Source organism: Dreissena polymorpha, chromosome 1 (genome assembly GCF_020536995.1).
Source record: "Dreissena polymorpha isolate Duluth1 chromosome 1, UMN_Dpol_1.0, whole genome shotgun sequence".
Taxonomy (NCBI): domain Eukaryota; kingdom Metazoa; phylum Mollusca; class Bivalvia; order Myida; family Dreissenidae; genus Dreissena; species Dreissena polymorpha.
In genome coordinates, this window is record NC_068355.1 from 133,437,819 (window position 1) to 133,455,535 (window position 17,717).

At 37.7% G+C, this 17,717-nt stretch overlaps 1 protein-coding gene across 3 annotated transcripts in view; it reads right to left on the reverse strand.

The window, feature by feature from the left end:
- Positions 1-11,443: 11,443 nt before the first annotated feature.
- LOC127850670 (mitogen-activated protein kinase 7-like) overlaps positions 11,444-17,717 on the reverse strand; it is a 72,950-nt gene continuing 66,676 nt past the window's right edge. For 2 of the 3 annotated variants that reach the window (XM_052383866.1, XM_052383884.1), the window contains exons 10-11: positions 16,692-16,861; positions 11,444-12,867 (exon numbers count right to left, since the gene is read on the reverse strand). In XM_052383866.1, the coding sequence (XP_052239826.1) occupies positions 12,714-12,867; positions 16,692-16,861 (324 nt within the window). In that variant the 3' untranslated portion in view covers positions 11,444-12,713. The remainder of the gene's footprint in view (positions 12,868-16,691; positions 16,862-17,717) is intronic. The other variant, XM_052383876.1, reaches the window with a different exon arrangement.

The following is a 17,717-nucleotide window of genomic DNA, read 5'->3' on the forward strand; positions in this document are numbered from 1 at the left end:
TCTTTTAAATAAAGTGAAATATTTGGAAGATTAATTTGACGTCGAAACTGACTTGAAAGGCAACAAGTGCACATATGGATGATTATTTGAAGCAACATCAGGAGAATATAAACTAGCATTAATATCTGCCGCGAGATGTCTGCCTGAAAGAGGAAAACCTGTGTGTACAACCAAGGCAGACATCATGAAAGGAACTTACATTCACTACAAACATGGCAACAACACAAAATTAGGGTTTTTCAACACTTCTATCAACCAATGAACTTCATTTAAATAATTGTTCAATCCCAAGACGAGAAGCTTCTGTTGTTATACTTTTGTATTATCATTATGGCATTAAAAAAGCAAATCAATGCCAAAGAAATTAATTGCTGGTACTTCTTTCATGAATGTACAACTCATGAAAGGACTTCAAACATTTGTTTTCACATTATATGGAATTCTGCAATTAAAGCTTATTAAAACTAGTTTTAAAAAAACACTAGTTTATACGACAAACGGGACGACTTTAACTTTGAAATTGTGAATTTTCCGTTCCTAGATGGTAACATCCCTAAAGGTCCATCCTATGGTATTTACATTTCGCAGTTAGTACGTTATGCCAGAGCATGTTCATGTATTAAAGATTTTAATGATTGTAATCTTAATATATTAACGAAGAAATTGCTAAAACAAGGTTTTTTGCACCTAGTGACCCAAAAATGGGTGTGGCATGTAGAACTCATCAAGGTGCAACTACATATGAAGTTTCAAAGTTGTAGGTGGAAGCACTTTGATTTTAGAGACTATGTTAAAGTTTGATATTAGAGGTCACAGTGACCTTGACCTTTGACCTGGTGACCCAAAAATGGGTGTGGCGTGTAGAACTCATCAAGATGCATCTACATATGAAGTTTCAAAGTTGTAGGTGGAAGCACTTTGATTTTAGAGCCAATGTTAAGGTTTTAGCACGATGCCTATGGCGGACGTCGGACAGCGGACGAGCTGGCTATGACAATAGTTCAGGTTTTCTCCGAAAACAGCCTCGCTAAAAACACGTGTTTGTTTGTTTTCGATTCACTATATCTTTCTTCTCTTAAAATTTGGAATCTTTAAAGTGATATTTAGGCATTTTTCACTGTTGAACATAATTGTGTCTTTGTGTCGTTTGAACAAATCTGCATGAAAACTACATTTAGACTCACATCGCACATCGAATCATGAATTTCACAGGCATCTGTCTATAATACATTTTAATATGTGTAAATAAATAAATAAAAAAAATAATGCGACACATGACTATAAAAACAGGACGGAATGCCAAAAAGTTAACCTCAATTTTTGCAATTTCATCAATATCATAAACACCGCGGGCGCCAGTCTAAAGCACATGGCATAACTCAGCGTGAAGTTGTTTCCTTTGGATGCAGGTTTTTACAAGACAATGGTTCTATTGTGCATTCCAACTGGAGAATCGTTAACTCATATCTGTATAGACCCCTGAATAAGTCATACGACCAACTTTCACAGTTGTAATCTACATGCATAGGTAATTGGGTTTATAGCGTTCAATTTTTATTTTATTTTCTCTCTGACAAGCGTTTCTTGTTTGATTTTTTTTTTTGCAATCACATAAACAACCAAGCAACGAAATATGGAACTTTTACACCCATTATTGCTGCTTCTTCCTGTATTTGTGTGATGATGATCTGAATTAATAACTTTATGATGCTATATTCCTAAATCTTTTTCTATAAAGAAGGAATGTAGTTGATACTTGTTTGTAGTTTCATTTCATCGTTCCTCAAAAAGTTGTAGCTCTGTTGCTCTGGTCTCTTTCCTACCATTGAGTAATTAAATGGTCATTTAATTGAATGCGTTTTAATTCCCTTTTATTATTGTTTAATTTGAGTTACAATGCTATGAGGTTAAATTTTATTTACACTTAAATGTATCATGAATATTGCTGGGCGAAGTGTGAGGTTGAGCGCTCTAAAACCGGTTTAAACCCCCAATGCTTTGCATTGACTGTTCCAAGGCGATGACCCCAGCTTTATTCATTTATGTGTAATGTATATTGTTTTGTATTGTGCTGTTTTGTGAATTTTGGCAATTTGTCACTTGCCTTGCCTTAAATAAAGGACCAACTAATTGTGTATAATGAGAATTCAATACTGCTCCAGCAGCTGGAGTTTCACTTCTTTATATTTGCAGATGTAAAAAATATATTGAAAATACATTAAAGGACGACAACAGTCCTTACAGATATGTCCGGATAATGGAAGAGGGACTTTGTATGTTGTCAACTAAACATGATCATACAATGGTTGTTACAACAAAAACTGACCATAATGGTGATACAGGTGTATTCTTGACTACAACAAGCACAATGGATGAGTGGACCGTTCTGACCAGCTCGGGAAATACTACAGCTTCTCGAGGAAAACAAAAAGATGGTGGCTGAATCTGTTGTTTCACATGGTCAACCTTGCAGTCACAAATGCCTACATCTTGTACATAAAGAAACATGAAGGAAGACCACTGATGCAAGTTTCGACTTGAGCTGGCAAAGGCAGTTGATAGCTAGCCATGAGATGGTGAAGGTGCCACGTGGACATCCATCCATCCATCGTGATAAGGAGAAGCTGCTCAAAGAACGCCATTACCCTGACATCATCCCAGCAAAAGTGGATGCAAAGGTTAAAAACCCCACAAAAAATGCATTGTTTGCAACCAAAACAGTGGGAAGCGTCATGCTCCAGTGGAATCCAGAAAACGTCGCGAAACGAGGTACTGGTGCAAAGAGTGTGAGAAACCTTTGTGTGTGGTACCTTGCTTTGAAAGATACCATACTCTGGTCAACTACCACTTACATGAAAATGAAAGTGATTAATTAATGTTACCAGGTGAACTTTTAGTGTAGTGTAACCTGAATTGTATCTAATATATGTAGAGTTGTAAGAATAGCATTTTCCGCGGAAGTTTGTTAGCTTGTAGAGAGAAGAATGTAGTCTTTTTATTTTAGAATTTCATCTTCAAATATCCGTGTCATCTATTAACATAGAACTGGTTTATACTTTGAATTAGGGACATGGATATCTAAGGTATGTTGTCAGATTGTTAGTCATGTTTCTTATGTTGGAAACTTGGGCTTATTTGCTATTTGATTTTATGCAGGTGTTGACTTGAAACTAAGGGCCATTCTTAAATCTTAAAATATAAATGTAATACAGGCTGTCACAATACTTATGATTGTATACACTTTTCACATACTAACAACATCATATTGTTACAGCAGTCACTGCACATAACAAGGAGAGAATTATGTTCTGTATTATTGTTAAAAAGGTATTTTAATATTGTATAGATGTTTTTCTTGACCTTTTTGAAAACCATTCTTTTATGCTAAAATAAATGTCAATATATTAAAACAATCATAATGACTTTCAATCATCAATTTTGGCATAAAAGTTACATGTTGCCTGATTTCAACACTACTCTGATGTTCTACAGGACACGGCAACTAACATAACAATCAACAAATTCCTCTTCCGTTCCCATTGGGACCTCCAGGCTTGCATACTCAACCGGTCATGCCTCTCCTGGACGATAACAGTGACTCCTGAGGTTCATCGAGGAGGACCATGGCCTGACTTTTAATCAGGCTATTCTTTCCCATGGGGCTGACCTTCTTCCAGGTACGAGTATGGCGTATGCAGAACCCATCAGTACCCCAATTATTAGTCAGATAAAAGTCTGGCTGCAAAGACATTTGGGAGAACAAATTCGTGGACATGGCCCTACTCCTACCATCTGCAATGTCTGCCCAGGCCACACAGTATACACTACAAATGGACCGGAACTCTCAAATATCCATAACGCCAAAATCAAACACTAAGAAGATCCCCAGCAACTTTAAAGTTTCCAGCAGAGACTCAATCTCTGCTGAAATACGCAGAGATAGTTAGAGACCTTGCCACCCGTCGTCCAGCTTTAGCATTCACATACTATGACAATCATTTTTGCATCCTGCAGGAAACTATTCCTCTCCCATGGGATCAACTGCATACAGAGTTTTGGCTTATGGCTAGCACATTGGTTCCCTCCATCCTCTCTTTTCGTCCTCAAAAAACCACCCAAAGACCATTGTTACACTTCAAAAATTCTTAGACAAAACATGCTTCCATTTCAACAGACGCTCCTTCTGCCTTGTCCCCTCCGGTTCCCCTTGTGGCGTGTTTTACCGCCCCTTATGCCATTCTAGAAAATGTTTTCTATTTTTTATCTACTTCATGGCAATTTAAAATAAATGCCCTTTTTCAATCAATTATTGTCTTTGTTATTTCCTTCATGTCATACGAGTCCGTCCGGTCTATGACCTTTTCTTTACCACCAAGGACAATACAAAAAATAATATTTCTGCACACATATAAACATTAATGTGATTGTTCGCCTTCTCTATGTCTAATTATAGATATTAGATCACTTGAGCTCTCTGGCCAATAATAATCCATCCCAGCCACACTATGTTATTAACCAATCAGCTTAAGGTATAAGATCGCGTGAGCACTTTGGCCAAACAAAATCGATCTTGGCCATTATGCGCTCGGATTTCACTTGCAGCTGCTATTATAATTTATAGATTATTTTCAACACCAACCTCCACCCCTTCTCCGCCTAGAATGGAATTGTTTGTTTTTTATGTGTATTTTCTATGTAGTATTTTCATTTTGTCTCATTATTATACCATTGATAAGGTTTTTTCTTTTGTTAAATGAATTTTATAAGATGTTCTTTTGCTAAATTTGCTTTTATAAATATGCCATTCTAGAAAATGTTTACAATTTTTTATCTACTTTATGGCATTTTAAAATAAATGCCCTTTATCAATCAATCATTGTCTTTGTTATTTCCTACATGTCATACGAGTCTGTCCGGTCTATTACCTTTTTTTTACCACCAAGGACAATACATGAAGAACCTTTGCTTCATATGTTTGACTTATTATGTTACAAAGAACATTCCTTCAAATGCTGCACGCCCTTGCTCTGATTGTTAAACCATGAATGGAACTCTCCAGATCAACAATCTTGTAAGAGTGCACTAAAGGTACATTTCACTATATAAAAAATGTTACATATGAACGATATGTTTTCATTACATCCAATCAGTTACAAAACAAAGGTGTACACATGTACATAAGCAGACTCACCAATGTGCATATGGCACTCTACAAAGTCAAATGCTTTGTAAAAGAATAGTGTCAGGCATCAGAAACAGTGGAGCAAGGTCATGAATGCTTCGTGAACCATAATTGACACTTGAGAAAGCGGTAGACATGTGTAGAGTGAGCGAGATAGCAGAAAAGTTCGTCTCTTAAACGACAAGGAATTCCAGACAATGGACACAGGCTGGCAAAACTGACTAAGTGTACAATGTAGACTGATTCTTTTTAAAAAAAGTGAAATATTCGAAAGATTAATTTGAAGGCCAAACTGACAGGAACAGCAACAAGTGGAATATAATCTAGCATTAATATCTGCCGCGAGACGTCTGCCTGAAAGAGGAATACCTGTGTGTACAACCAAGGCAGACATCATGAAAGGAACTTACACTCACAACAAACATGGCAACAACACAAAATTAGGGTTTTTTCAACACTTCTATCAACCAATGAACTTCATTTAAATAATTGTTTAATCCCAAGACGTGAAGCTCCTGTTGTTATACTTTTGTATTTTGGAATAAAAAAGCAAATAAATGCCCAAGAGATGGGTACTTCTTTGATGAATGCACAACTCTGGAAAGGACTACAAACATTTGTTTTCACCTTATATGGTATTGCACAATTAAAGCTTGGCATATGTAAAACATATTTTAAATATAAAGCAAAGGATGACAACAGTCCTTACAGACATGTCCGGATAATGAAAAATCCAAACAATGAAAGTTTGCGAGCTAAAGGTCAATGGATTCCCCCAACCAAGGCCACCCTGTAAGAATATACATGGTGATAATGTCATAACTTATTGTCTAGTCTACCATCAAAAACTGGTAAGTTGTTATACAAGATTTCAGGAACATGTATATTGTTTGTTGATTGTCATACATTCAATTGTAGTGTGTCACATAAAGGATACAAGTTGGGCATGGACAAACTCGTTCTGTGTTCAACCTCCACCCATGACGTGGTTTTCAGAAAAATCTCTTAAAACGACTAGGAAATCTGAATATGGACACAGGCTGGCAAAACTGACTTAGTCTACACAGTAGACTGATTCTTTTAAATAAAGTGAAATACCTGGAAGATTAATTTGACGCCCTAACTGACTAGATGAGCAACAAGTATACATTTGGATGATTAATTTGAAGCCACAAGTGCAATATAAACTAGCATTGACAACTGCTGCAAGACGTCTGCCTGACAGAGGAATACCTGTGTGTGCAACTAAGGCAGACATCATGAAAGGAACTAAAACATTCATAAGAAACATGGCCACAACACAAAATCAGGTTTTCAACACTTCTATTAATCAATTAACTTCATTTAATTAATTGTTCAATCGCAAGACATGTAGCTCCTGTTATAATACTTTTGTATTATGGAATTAAAACAAGCAAATAAAGGCCAAAGACCAAAAATGTGGTTACATCTTAGATTGATTCACTACTCATGAAAGGACTACAAACATTTCTATTCACATTATATGGCATTCTGTCTAATATATCTTTTATTCCGCATTTAAAGCTTTGCAAATATAAACAAGAGGGCCAAGATGGCCCTAGTTCGCTCACCTGAGAGGAGTCGGTTCACTCAATCTTTACCAAATGTCAAACTTTACCTAGATATTGTCAAGACAAACATCCTGGTCAAGTTTCATCATTATTTCATCTGCAAGTCATGATCAATGTACCTATGAAGTTTCATGATCCTAGGCGTATGAAGTTTCATGATCCTAGGCGTAAGCATTCTTGAGTTATCATCCAGAAACCATTTTTCTAAGTTGAGTCACCTTGACAGCCATTGTGTGAATACCTTTTTTGGCACTGTGACCTTGACCTTTCACCTAGTGACCTGATAATCAATAGGGATCATCTGCGAGTCATGATCAATATACCTATGAAGTTTCATGAACCTAGGCCTAAGCGTTCTTGAGTTATCATAAGGAAACCATTTTACTATTTCAGGTCACCGTGACCTTGACCTTTGATCTAGTGACCTGAAAATCTATAAGGGTCATCTGCGAGTCATGATGATTGTACCTATGAAGTTTCATGATCCTAGGCATAAGCGTTTTTGAGTAATCATCCAGAAACCATTTTACTATTTCAGGTCACCGTGACCTTAACCTTTGACCTAGTGACCTTAAATTAAATAGGGGTCATCTTTGAGTCATGATCAATGTACCTATCAAGTTTCATGATCATAGGACTAAGCGTTTTTTAGTTATCATCTGGAAACCATTTTACTATTTCGGGTCACCGTGACCTTGACCTTTGACCTAGTGACCTCAAAATCAATAGAGGTTATCTGTGAGTCATGATCAATGTATCTATGAAGTTTCATGATCCTAGGCATAAGCATTCTTGAGCTATCATCCAGAAACCATTTTACTGCTTTGGGTCACCGTGACCTTGACCTTTGACCTAGTGACCTGAAAATCAATAGGGGTCATCTGCCAGTCATGATCAATGTATCTATGAAGTTTGATGATCCTAGGCATAAGTGTTCTTGAGTTATCATCCTGAAACCATTTTCCTGCTTTGGGTCACCGTGACCTTGACCTTTGACCTAGTGACCTGAAAATCAATAGGGGTCATCTGCGAGTCATGATCAATGTACCTATGAAGTTTTATGATCCTTGGCATAACCATCTGGTGGATGGACTGACCGACATGAGCAAAACAATATACCCCCTCTTCTTCGAAAGGGGGGTGGGGGGCATAATGAGAAAACTGCCCCTCTCCCAGCAGCCATGTTATTCAACTGACTGGAACCATTTTTGAACTCAACTCTCGTATTAAGGAAACAAATGTCCTGAGCAAATTTCATGAAAATTGGGCCAAAAATGTGACTTCTACTGTGTTCACATGTGTCCACTATATACATATAGAGAAAAATGCCCCGCCCACTGGCGGCCATGTTTTTTCACCGATCCAGGCCATTTTCAAACTCGTCCTAGATATCAATAAAACCAATGTTTTTCCCAACTTTCATGATGATTGGGAAAAAATTGTGACTTCTAGAGTGTTTACAAGGATTCTCTATAGCCAAATAATGAAAACTGCCACTATTTAAAATGCCCCGCTCACTGGCGGCCATGTTTTTTCACCGATCTCGACCATTTTCGAACTCGTCCAAGACATCAATTGAACCAATGTTTTGACTAACTTTTATGATGATTTTGCAAAAATTGTGACTTCTAGAGTGTTTACAAGGTTTCTCTATAGCCAAATAAGGAAAACTGCCCCGCCCACTGGCGGCCAGGTTTTTCAACGGATCGGAACCACTTTTGAACTCAACAAAGATATCATTAAGACTAACATTTTGACAAAGTTACATGAAGATTGGGCATGAAATGTGACTTCTACAGTGTTCACAAGGCTTTTCTTTTTTTGACCTAGTGACCTAGTTTTTGACCCGGCACAACCTAGTTTCGAATTCGGCCGAGATTTCATTGGGACAAAGCTTCTGACCAAGTTTCATCAAGATGGGACAAGAAATATGGCCTCTAGAGTGTTTACGAGCAAATGTTAACGGACGGACATACGTCAGACAAAGACCGGTCACAAAAGCTGACCTGAGCAATCAGGTGAGCTAAAAAAGTCTTGAAAATAAAGTAAAGGACGCCAACAGTCCTTACAGATAAGTCCGGATAATGGAAAATTCACAGAATGAAACTCTGCGAGGTCAAAGTCCAAGGATTCCCCAACCAAGGCCACCCTGTAAGAATATACATGGTGATAATGTCGTAAGTTCTCGTTTGGTCTACTTTCAAATACTGGTAAGTTGTTATACAAGATAGTGTGTCACATTTAGGATACAAGTTGGGCATGGACAAACTCGTTCTTTGTTCAACCTCCACCCATGACTTGGTTCAGCCTGGCTTCCTTACAAAATATAAGTATCCATTATTATAAAGGAACAATGTAAAAACTAATTTTTTACATACGTGCTAAACAGTTAACACCTTACCACTTAGATACATATTTTTACGCATTTGTTACACAATAGTAACTAAAAAAATCTGAATTCAACTTGGTGACAGACACATGCGTTGGGGTCAGGATGGTTGCTGACAAAAGACGCTTTGCACCTTTGAAATATGAGACTTTCAGTTGGTGTACTTAAGTGTCAATAAGGTAGGATACTATGCAAGAATATTAATTTTCTTAACAAGAATTTTCGTGTAAATTGTTTAGTTACATGTCAAATAAACAATATGATCTTCAATTGAACTTTGTATTTATGTATTGTACTTCGTATTTTTTCCAATTTTAAGGTTAACCATGCCTTTTTCCCCCAATTCAAAAGGCACAGGCTGTAAAAACCAGAGCTGTCACCATAGGATGACTTATGCCCCCTATAAACGCTTGATAGAAGTTATGAGCTTTTTTTCGAAACCTAAACGCAGATTTCGAAACCTAACGCGGACCCTAAGTTCAAGGTCACAGGGGTCAAAATTTGTGTGCCTATGGAAAGGCCTTGTCCATATACACGTGCATACCAAATATGAAGGTTATATCTCAAGGGACATAGAAGTTATGAGCATTTTTCAAAACCTAAACACAGATTTCAAAACCTAAATGCGGACCCTAACTTCAAGGTCAAGGTCACAGGGGTCAAAATTTGTATGCGCATGGAAAGGCCTTGTTCATATACACATGCATACCAAATATGAAGGTTATATCTCAAGGGACATAGAAGTTATGAGCATTTTTCGACACCTAAACGCAGATTTCGAAACCTAAACGCGGCCCTAAGTTCAAGGTCAAGGTCACAGAGGTAAACATTTTTGTTTGTGCGTATGGAAAGGCCTAGTCCGTATACACATGCATACCAAATATGAAGGTTATATCTCAAGGGACATAGAAGTTAAGAGCATTTTTCGAAACCTAAATGCAGATTTCAAAACCTAAACGCAGACCCTAACTTCAAGGTCAAGGTCACAGGGGTCAAAATTTTTATGCACATGGAAAGGCCTTGTTCATATACACATGCATACCAAATATGAAGGTTATATCTCAAGGGACATAGAAGTTATGAGCATTTTTCGAAACCTAAACGCAGATTTCGAAACCTAAACGCGGCCCTAAGTTCAAGGTCAAGGTCACAGGGGTAAACATTTTTGTTTGTGCGTATGGAAAGGCCTAGCAGGGGTTCCGCTGTCGATCGCCATTGGCGTCAAAAGGCGCTATATTTTTAAATGTGGCTCCAATTTTTTAAAAGTGGCGAATTTCAAAAAATCAGTAAAATCCTATCGGAATATGTACTGCGAGTTGCAAGCACGCAACCGAGCATTAGCGGCCAGCGTCTGTCAGTTGTAAATATTGATTTACGACAATGTAAGCGACCTACAGTGCAGAGTGCATTAGAAATTACCGAAGCGTGTAAGTGTTAAAAACGGTGTTTTTACTTCTATTGTCAAGTTTTATGGGGGTTAATATCGGATTAACGGCTCCTTTATGATATTGAGCAATAAGTTAAGTAACACAGGGACAAACTGTCACGACGATCAATAATTATAGTGATTGTTAGGGCCGCTATTTCTTTGTTAAAATCAAAACCATGGGGCTGGCAAAAGCATTTAATTTCTCCGCATCAACAAATAAAAACTTGTTTCAACAGGTATTTGTGAGCATTTCTGTTTAATAGATTCATTATTGTAATGTTCTGGGAAGGATATAAATTGATTAAGATAACAACAATTTCTGAATTAAATATAAAACATTCACTCGATGTACTATATTTCGGATATGTTAAATTCGGACATTTAAAGATAGGGACATTTATGTGTTGGTTTGATGTTGATAGTTAGTAAAAATATGTTTTATGTTATTTCAGGCAACTAGAATGGATGGTGGCAATTATCTGGGCCTTTCTGTCAGGAAAAAGGCGTGAACAACAGTCATTTAATTGAACCTGGAAATCATCCACCACTAACAGAAAACTTGTTAACAACAGAAGCTGATGTATATCATGTCCTAATGACCAAATATAACTGTTAAACACTTTGAAGTGAGATGGTTTATTTTCTGGTTCCCTTTCAAATTATGAACATTGGTGTGAATTTATGTTTAAATAGTTAATTTCAAAACATTTATGCAGCATACTGTTTAATACATTGATGTTAACATTATTATATTATTTTGGTTATCTGTGTTGTTTATCAAGTTGAAAAAAATGTTATTTATATACAAATAAAGCTTATTAAGACTTATGAAGGTATGACTTATGAAGGTACTTATTGTTTTTTTTATGAAATATCATACTTTTTAAAGTGATAATATAGTCAATGTCATTAATGTAGTAAGGTTTCTTAAAATGATTGTTCTTATTAATAAGGTGGAATAACCGACAGTATTCACGTCGCGAAAAAGTGGCGACAACTTTTTTGACGCCAGTGGAACCCCTGACCTAGTCCGTATACACATGCATACCAAATATGAAGGCTATATCTCAAGGGACATAGAAGTTAAGAGCATTTTTCGAAACCTAAACGCAGATTTCAAAACCTAAACGCGGACCCTAAGTTCAAGGTCAAGGTCACAGGGGTAAAAATGTGTGTGCGTATGGAAAGGCCTTGTCCATATTCACACATGCATACCAAATATGAAGGTTATATCTCAAGGGACATAGAAGTTATGAGCATTTTTCGAAACTTAATCGCAAAGTGTGACGAAAAGACAGACAGACGGACAGATGGACAGACAGACGGACAGGCCGATCACTATAAGCCCCCTTTTCTTCGAAAGGGGGCATAAAAATCTATATATTGTAGAGCAGAATGTATACGATGCATTTATAGGAACCCATACAAGGTCCGGAATAAATGACAGGACAGGAAGACTTTTAGCTCATACCTAGATCTTATAAGTTGCATTAAGGACAAGTTTGATTTGCTAATTTACCTTGACTTAGCACAAAGATAGTTCATACTAGATTCTGAATAAATGGTATCTAAATTAGTTTTTAACAAATTCATGTTCACATGATAATGGCACAGGCACAATTTATATATAGACTTGTATGAACAAGAGGGTCATGGGCCCTAAGGGGCTCACCTGAGACGCTAAGGAACTAAACTATTTTACAAGGTGGAGTTCAAATTAAAGGTAAATGTTGACGACAGTTGACGCACACAGGACAAAGGGTGATCAAAAAAGCTCACCATGAGCACCATGTGCTTAGGAGAGCTAAATATGCATATGATGAGTATGAGATAGACAGCCCAATGTCAAAGTACCTGCTTTTCCAGCATACCTGTTGCTGTACAACTAAGAAATTTAGGTTCCATGTTGTTTAGTTGCTATCTTAACAATAGGTAGATGTTACCATGGTGTTCTAATTCTCTGGTTGAGGCTCTGTTGATGTCTTTGACTAAAATGGTTGGTTCCCATGTACATGTTGCATGAGGTAACAGTCCTAGAAGAAAGACTCTGGTGTTGTAAACTCAAGCTTCAAGTATATACCACTACATCACACTTCACCACGTCTTGCTACAACACCTTGTTTACGAGGGGTACATATTCAGGTCGTTGTACGACAGAGACATTGGCGAGGTCAGCTCCTGCTCCAGTGCATCGAGGTCGATATTGAGGTTGCTCGTCATGTCCATCCAATCAGCCAGGATGGAGGAGGACAGAGGGGAAGGCTCTGGGTCGGGCCTGAAGAAATGTAAATTTTGGGGCTTAATACATTTGCCTTAAATGTTGTATCAGATTAGCCTGTGCCATTTGCACAGGCTTATCAGGGACGACACTTTCCGCTTAATTGAATTTTTTTGTTGAAAGGACATGCATTTGTAGAAAATCCAGTTTGGGCGGAAATAGTTGTCCCCGATTACACTTTGCAGACTACACAGGCTAATGTGGGACAACACTTAACGCACATGCATTAAACCCCTTTTGAATCCCAGAGCATTCTCAATTACAGAATGCAATCCAAAAACAATTACCTGTAAAATGGTTCAAACTTTAACGTTGGAGTTAAAGTGAAAATTCACTTAATTATTACTAAAACTTTGTTAGTTTCATGAAATTTAGAACAGCTTTCATCAAAAATGAAACAAGAAGCATACCAACAACACGAAACCTATGCCATGAAAATTAATTTTCATTAAAATTGATAAATGCAATTAAATCTTATTGACCTGAAACCTCCTGTCTGTTTTAGTATCAGTGACCTTGACCGGACTCGCTCATAATGCAATACCAAGATATATCTTTATATTATTAACCTAAACACAATATTTAGAGTAATACCTCAAGCCAAAGCAGAAATTGTTTTACCACTTTTAGAAATAGTGACCTTGACCTTACACTCCTCACATACAATGACAAGCTGGGTCTCAATGTTTGGCATATCCCAAAGTTTCATTAAGATCGGTCAATAACAAGATATGTGTTCGTCAGAAACACATTGCCCCCTACTGCGCCGCTTTGAAATAAAATTTGGATTTTGTCAAATCCAACCGGGGGGGGGGGGGGGGGGGGGGGGGGATCTGTAGACAGTCAAAAATCAAAAATGACCAAGTCAGACATCACTGACAACCAAGGACTGTGGTTTATCAAAGAGATCATAGCCAGAGTTCATCATGTATCTATGGACATAAGTAGGAAAGAAATGAAAATTATATCATTAAAAAAAAACTTTGACCAAATCAATCATTTGAGTGATAAATAATCAAAACAAGGGACAAAATTGTCACAAAACCAGGTTTTCATTGTGAAAAAAAAATCTGATAAAGGGAGAAAGCTCAAACTGAACTTTTGAAATGACCAAAAAAAATTAACCCCCTTTGTAAGTTTTTTTTTTTTTTTTAATCTATTTTTAGTCGTGGCGACCTTGACATTGGAGATATTGACGTGATTCTTTCGTGGGACACACCGTCCCATGATGGTGAACAAATGTGCCAAATGATTTTAAAATCTCACAATGAATGACATAGTTATGGCCAGGACAAGCTCATATATGGCCATTTTTGACCTTTGAACTCAAAGTGTGACCTTGACCTTGGAGATATCGACGTAATTATTTCGCGCGACACACCGTCCAATGATGGTGAACAAATGTGCCAATGATTTTAAAATCTGACGATGAACGACATAGTTATGGCTCGGACAAGCTCATTTATGGCCATTTTTGACCTTTGAACTCAAAGTGTGACCTTGACCTTGGAGATATCGACGTAATTATTTCGCGCGACACACCGTCCAATGATGGTGAACAAATGTGCCAAATGATTTTAAAATCTGACAATGAACGACATAGTTATGGCCCGGACAAGCTTATTCCGCCAGCCCGCCAGCCAGCCAGCCCGCCAGCCAGCCAGCCCGCCCGCATTCGCCAATCTAATAACCAGTTTTTTCCTTCGGAAAACCTGGTTAATAAAAAATCTGTACAGTAACAGTGAAAAGAACTTAAATTCTTGGTAAGGAAAAATATAATTCTTCCCTTGAAAATAATTGTCTCTAACAAATCTCAATTTTTAGTAGCAAATATTTAAAAGCCACTACCGTGACTGTAGATTCACCACTCAAAATGTGAAGCTCCATGAGATACACATGCATGCAAAATATCAAGTTGCTATGTTCAATATTGAATAATTATCTCCCATTTAAGCTTATTACTTCCCTTGTATTTGTATTTTTGACCTTAGACCTTGAAGGATGGCCTTGACCTTTTACCATGATGTGTTTGTCAGAAACACAATGCCGCCTACTGCGCTGCTTTGATTTATTAAAAAAATATATATAATTTGGCAGGTCAGATAATTATGTCCATTTAAAGCTTAATACTTCCCTTGGATTTGTTTTTTCGACCCCGTGACCTAGTTTTTGACCAGGCATGACCCATATTCGAACTTGACCTTGATATTGTCTATATTTAACTTCTAGCCAAGTTTCGTAAAGATCGGATGAAAACTATTTGAATTAGAGAGCGGACACAAAAAGCGTGACAGACTGACAGACGGACTTACAGACGGACAGTGCAAAAACTATATACCCCCTTTTCTTCGAAAGGGGTCATAAAAACTAATAAAACACAAGGGCTGTTTGTAAAACATGCATGCCCCCCATATGGGCTGTCCGTTGTAGTGGCAGCCATTGTGTGAATACGTTTTTTGTCACTGTGCCCTTGACCTTTGACCTAGTGACCTGAAAATCAATAGGGGTCATCTGCGAGTCACGATCAATGTACCTATGAAGTGTCATGATCCTAGGCCAAAGCGTTTTTGAGTTATCATCCGAAAATCATTTTACTATTTCGGGTCACCGTGACCTTGACCTTTGACCGTGTGACCTCAAAATCAATAGGGGTCATCTGTGAGTCATGATCAATCTACCTGTGAAGTTTCATGATCCTTGGTATATGCGTTCTTGAGTTATCATCCGAAAACCATTTTACTATTTCGGGTCACCGTGACCTTGACCTTGACCTAGTGACCTCAAAATCAATAGGGGTCATCTGCGAGCCATGATCAATCTACCCATGAAGTTTCATGATCCTAGGCGTATGCATTCTTGAGTTATCATCCGGAAACCATTTTACTATTTCCGGTCACCGTGACCTTGACCTTTGACCTAGTGACCTCAAAATCAATAGGGGTCATCTGCAAGTCATGATCAATCTACCCATGAAGTTTCATGATCCTAGGCGTATGGGTTCTTGAGTTATCATTTAAAAACCGTTTTACTATTTTGGGTCACCGTGACCTTGACCTTTGACCTAGTGACCTCAAAATAAATAGGGGTCATCTGCGAGTCATGATCAATGTACCTATGAAGTTTCATGATCCTAGGCCCAAGCGTTCTTGAGTTATCGTCTGACAACCACCTGGTGGACGGATCGACCGACCGACAGACCGACATGAGCAAAGCAATATACCCCCTCTTCTTCGAAGGGGGGCATAATAATAACGTTATTAACCAGAAACCACCTGTTTGACACTACAACATACTATTCTAATCTAATATAATAACCAAGATTTTAAACTTCCAGGAGAACCTGCTTAATAAACTAAATCAAATTATCAAAATAAGAATAATATGGAACTTCACAGTATCAAAAAAATTATGTATCACATCAATCTATTGCTTCAGTCATCTAAATGCATTTAAAAATACTAAACTGTTCAGAGCTGTTTAACATATTTAATCTGTGTTTTATTTAAAACAGTATGTGTTATGAAAATGCGTTTAATTATCCCTTTCTAGCTCTGAAGCAAAGTGAAAATAGCATCATGTAACCAGCATAAAACCAGAACAGCCTGCAAGTAACTCGCAGTTTGATCAGGTTTTATGCTTTTGATCAGTATTTAAGGTTTTGAAATGGAGCCTTTAAAACTTGAACCTTGTAAAAAAGGTATTAAATTTAATTAGATTGTCTAAAGGACTACAAACGGGTCTGTGCCTATCTGAGTGGTAAAGGGATAGCCATGGATGTTACAAGACATGTGCTACAAACATTGCTGCATCTCACTACTCACCCGTCCCCCTGGTCTGCAGGCTGGGGGTCCATGAGGGAGTCCAGGTCGACGCCCACGCCATACCCTCCACCCGTACCCCTGGGGGTGAGTGCCAGCGGGGGGCAGAAGTCGTGCACGCTGGACTTCGACAGCTGCTGGGTCAACATGCTCACCAGGTCAAGTTGGGTCTCCTGGAAAATGAACACAGCGGTTTCCATCAGTCAGTTATATATATCTAAATATAGATTGCCATGTTGTTATGGCAATGGTGTCCACCTAGTGATTGGGACTTTGTGTGTTTGTTCCCAAATGTGGGAGCATTCTTACGATCTTTCCCCATGGGCACCAAGATCTGGTTATACCCAGGAAACAACTCGAGTGTTTCAATAAGCATTAGGTTTTTAATGTTATCAAGCAAAAATAAATAGGTTAAAACTAATTTTTATCTAACATTTTCTTTAATATTTGAATATGAAATGAAAACTGTTTCAACTTTCAAAAGCCATAACTCAAGGGTTATTGGGACGCTTTTGCTGATTATCAACCGTAACTAAGAATCTATGCTCATATGCATTGTTGATAGGGAGGGGGAAGAATTAATTTGCACCATAAGTCTTGGGCTTTAAGTTAATTCATCCTATAAATTGTGATTAACTTGAATAAGAAATCATAAATGCGCCCAGTTCTGGAAAAACTAGGCTAAATGCGTGTGTGTAAAGAGTCATCCCAGACTAGCCTCTGTAGTCCACACAGGCTAATCAGGACCACACTTTCTGCCTACACTACTGGAATTTATAAAACACATTCTTAAAAAAAAAACACATTAAAGCTAAAAGCATTAAAGCAGTCCACACACGATATTCAGGGACTACACTTTAAACTAGGGATGCAAGGTTACAAAAATCATTAACCAGTTAACCTTTTGCCATAACCGGTTACTAACAGGCCAACCGAAACACCTTAAGTTGTTAAAATGTTAAAGTATACGTAAACAATGTCGTACCTGTACTCTCTATAAAAAGGAAAGTAAAGATCGCTTGTGTTGAT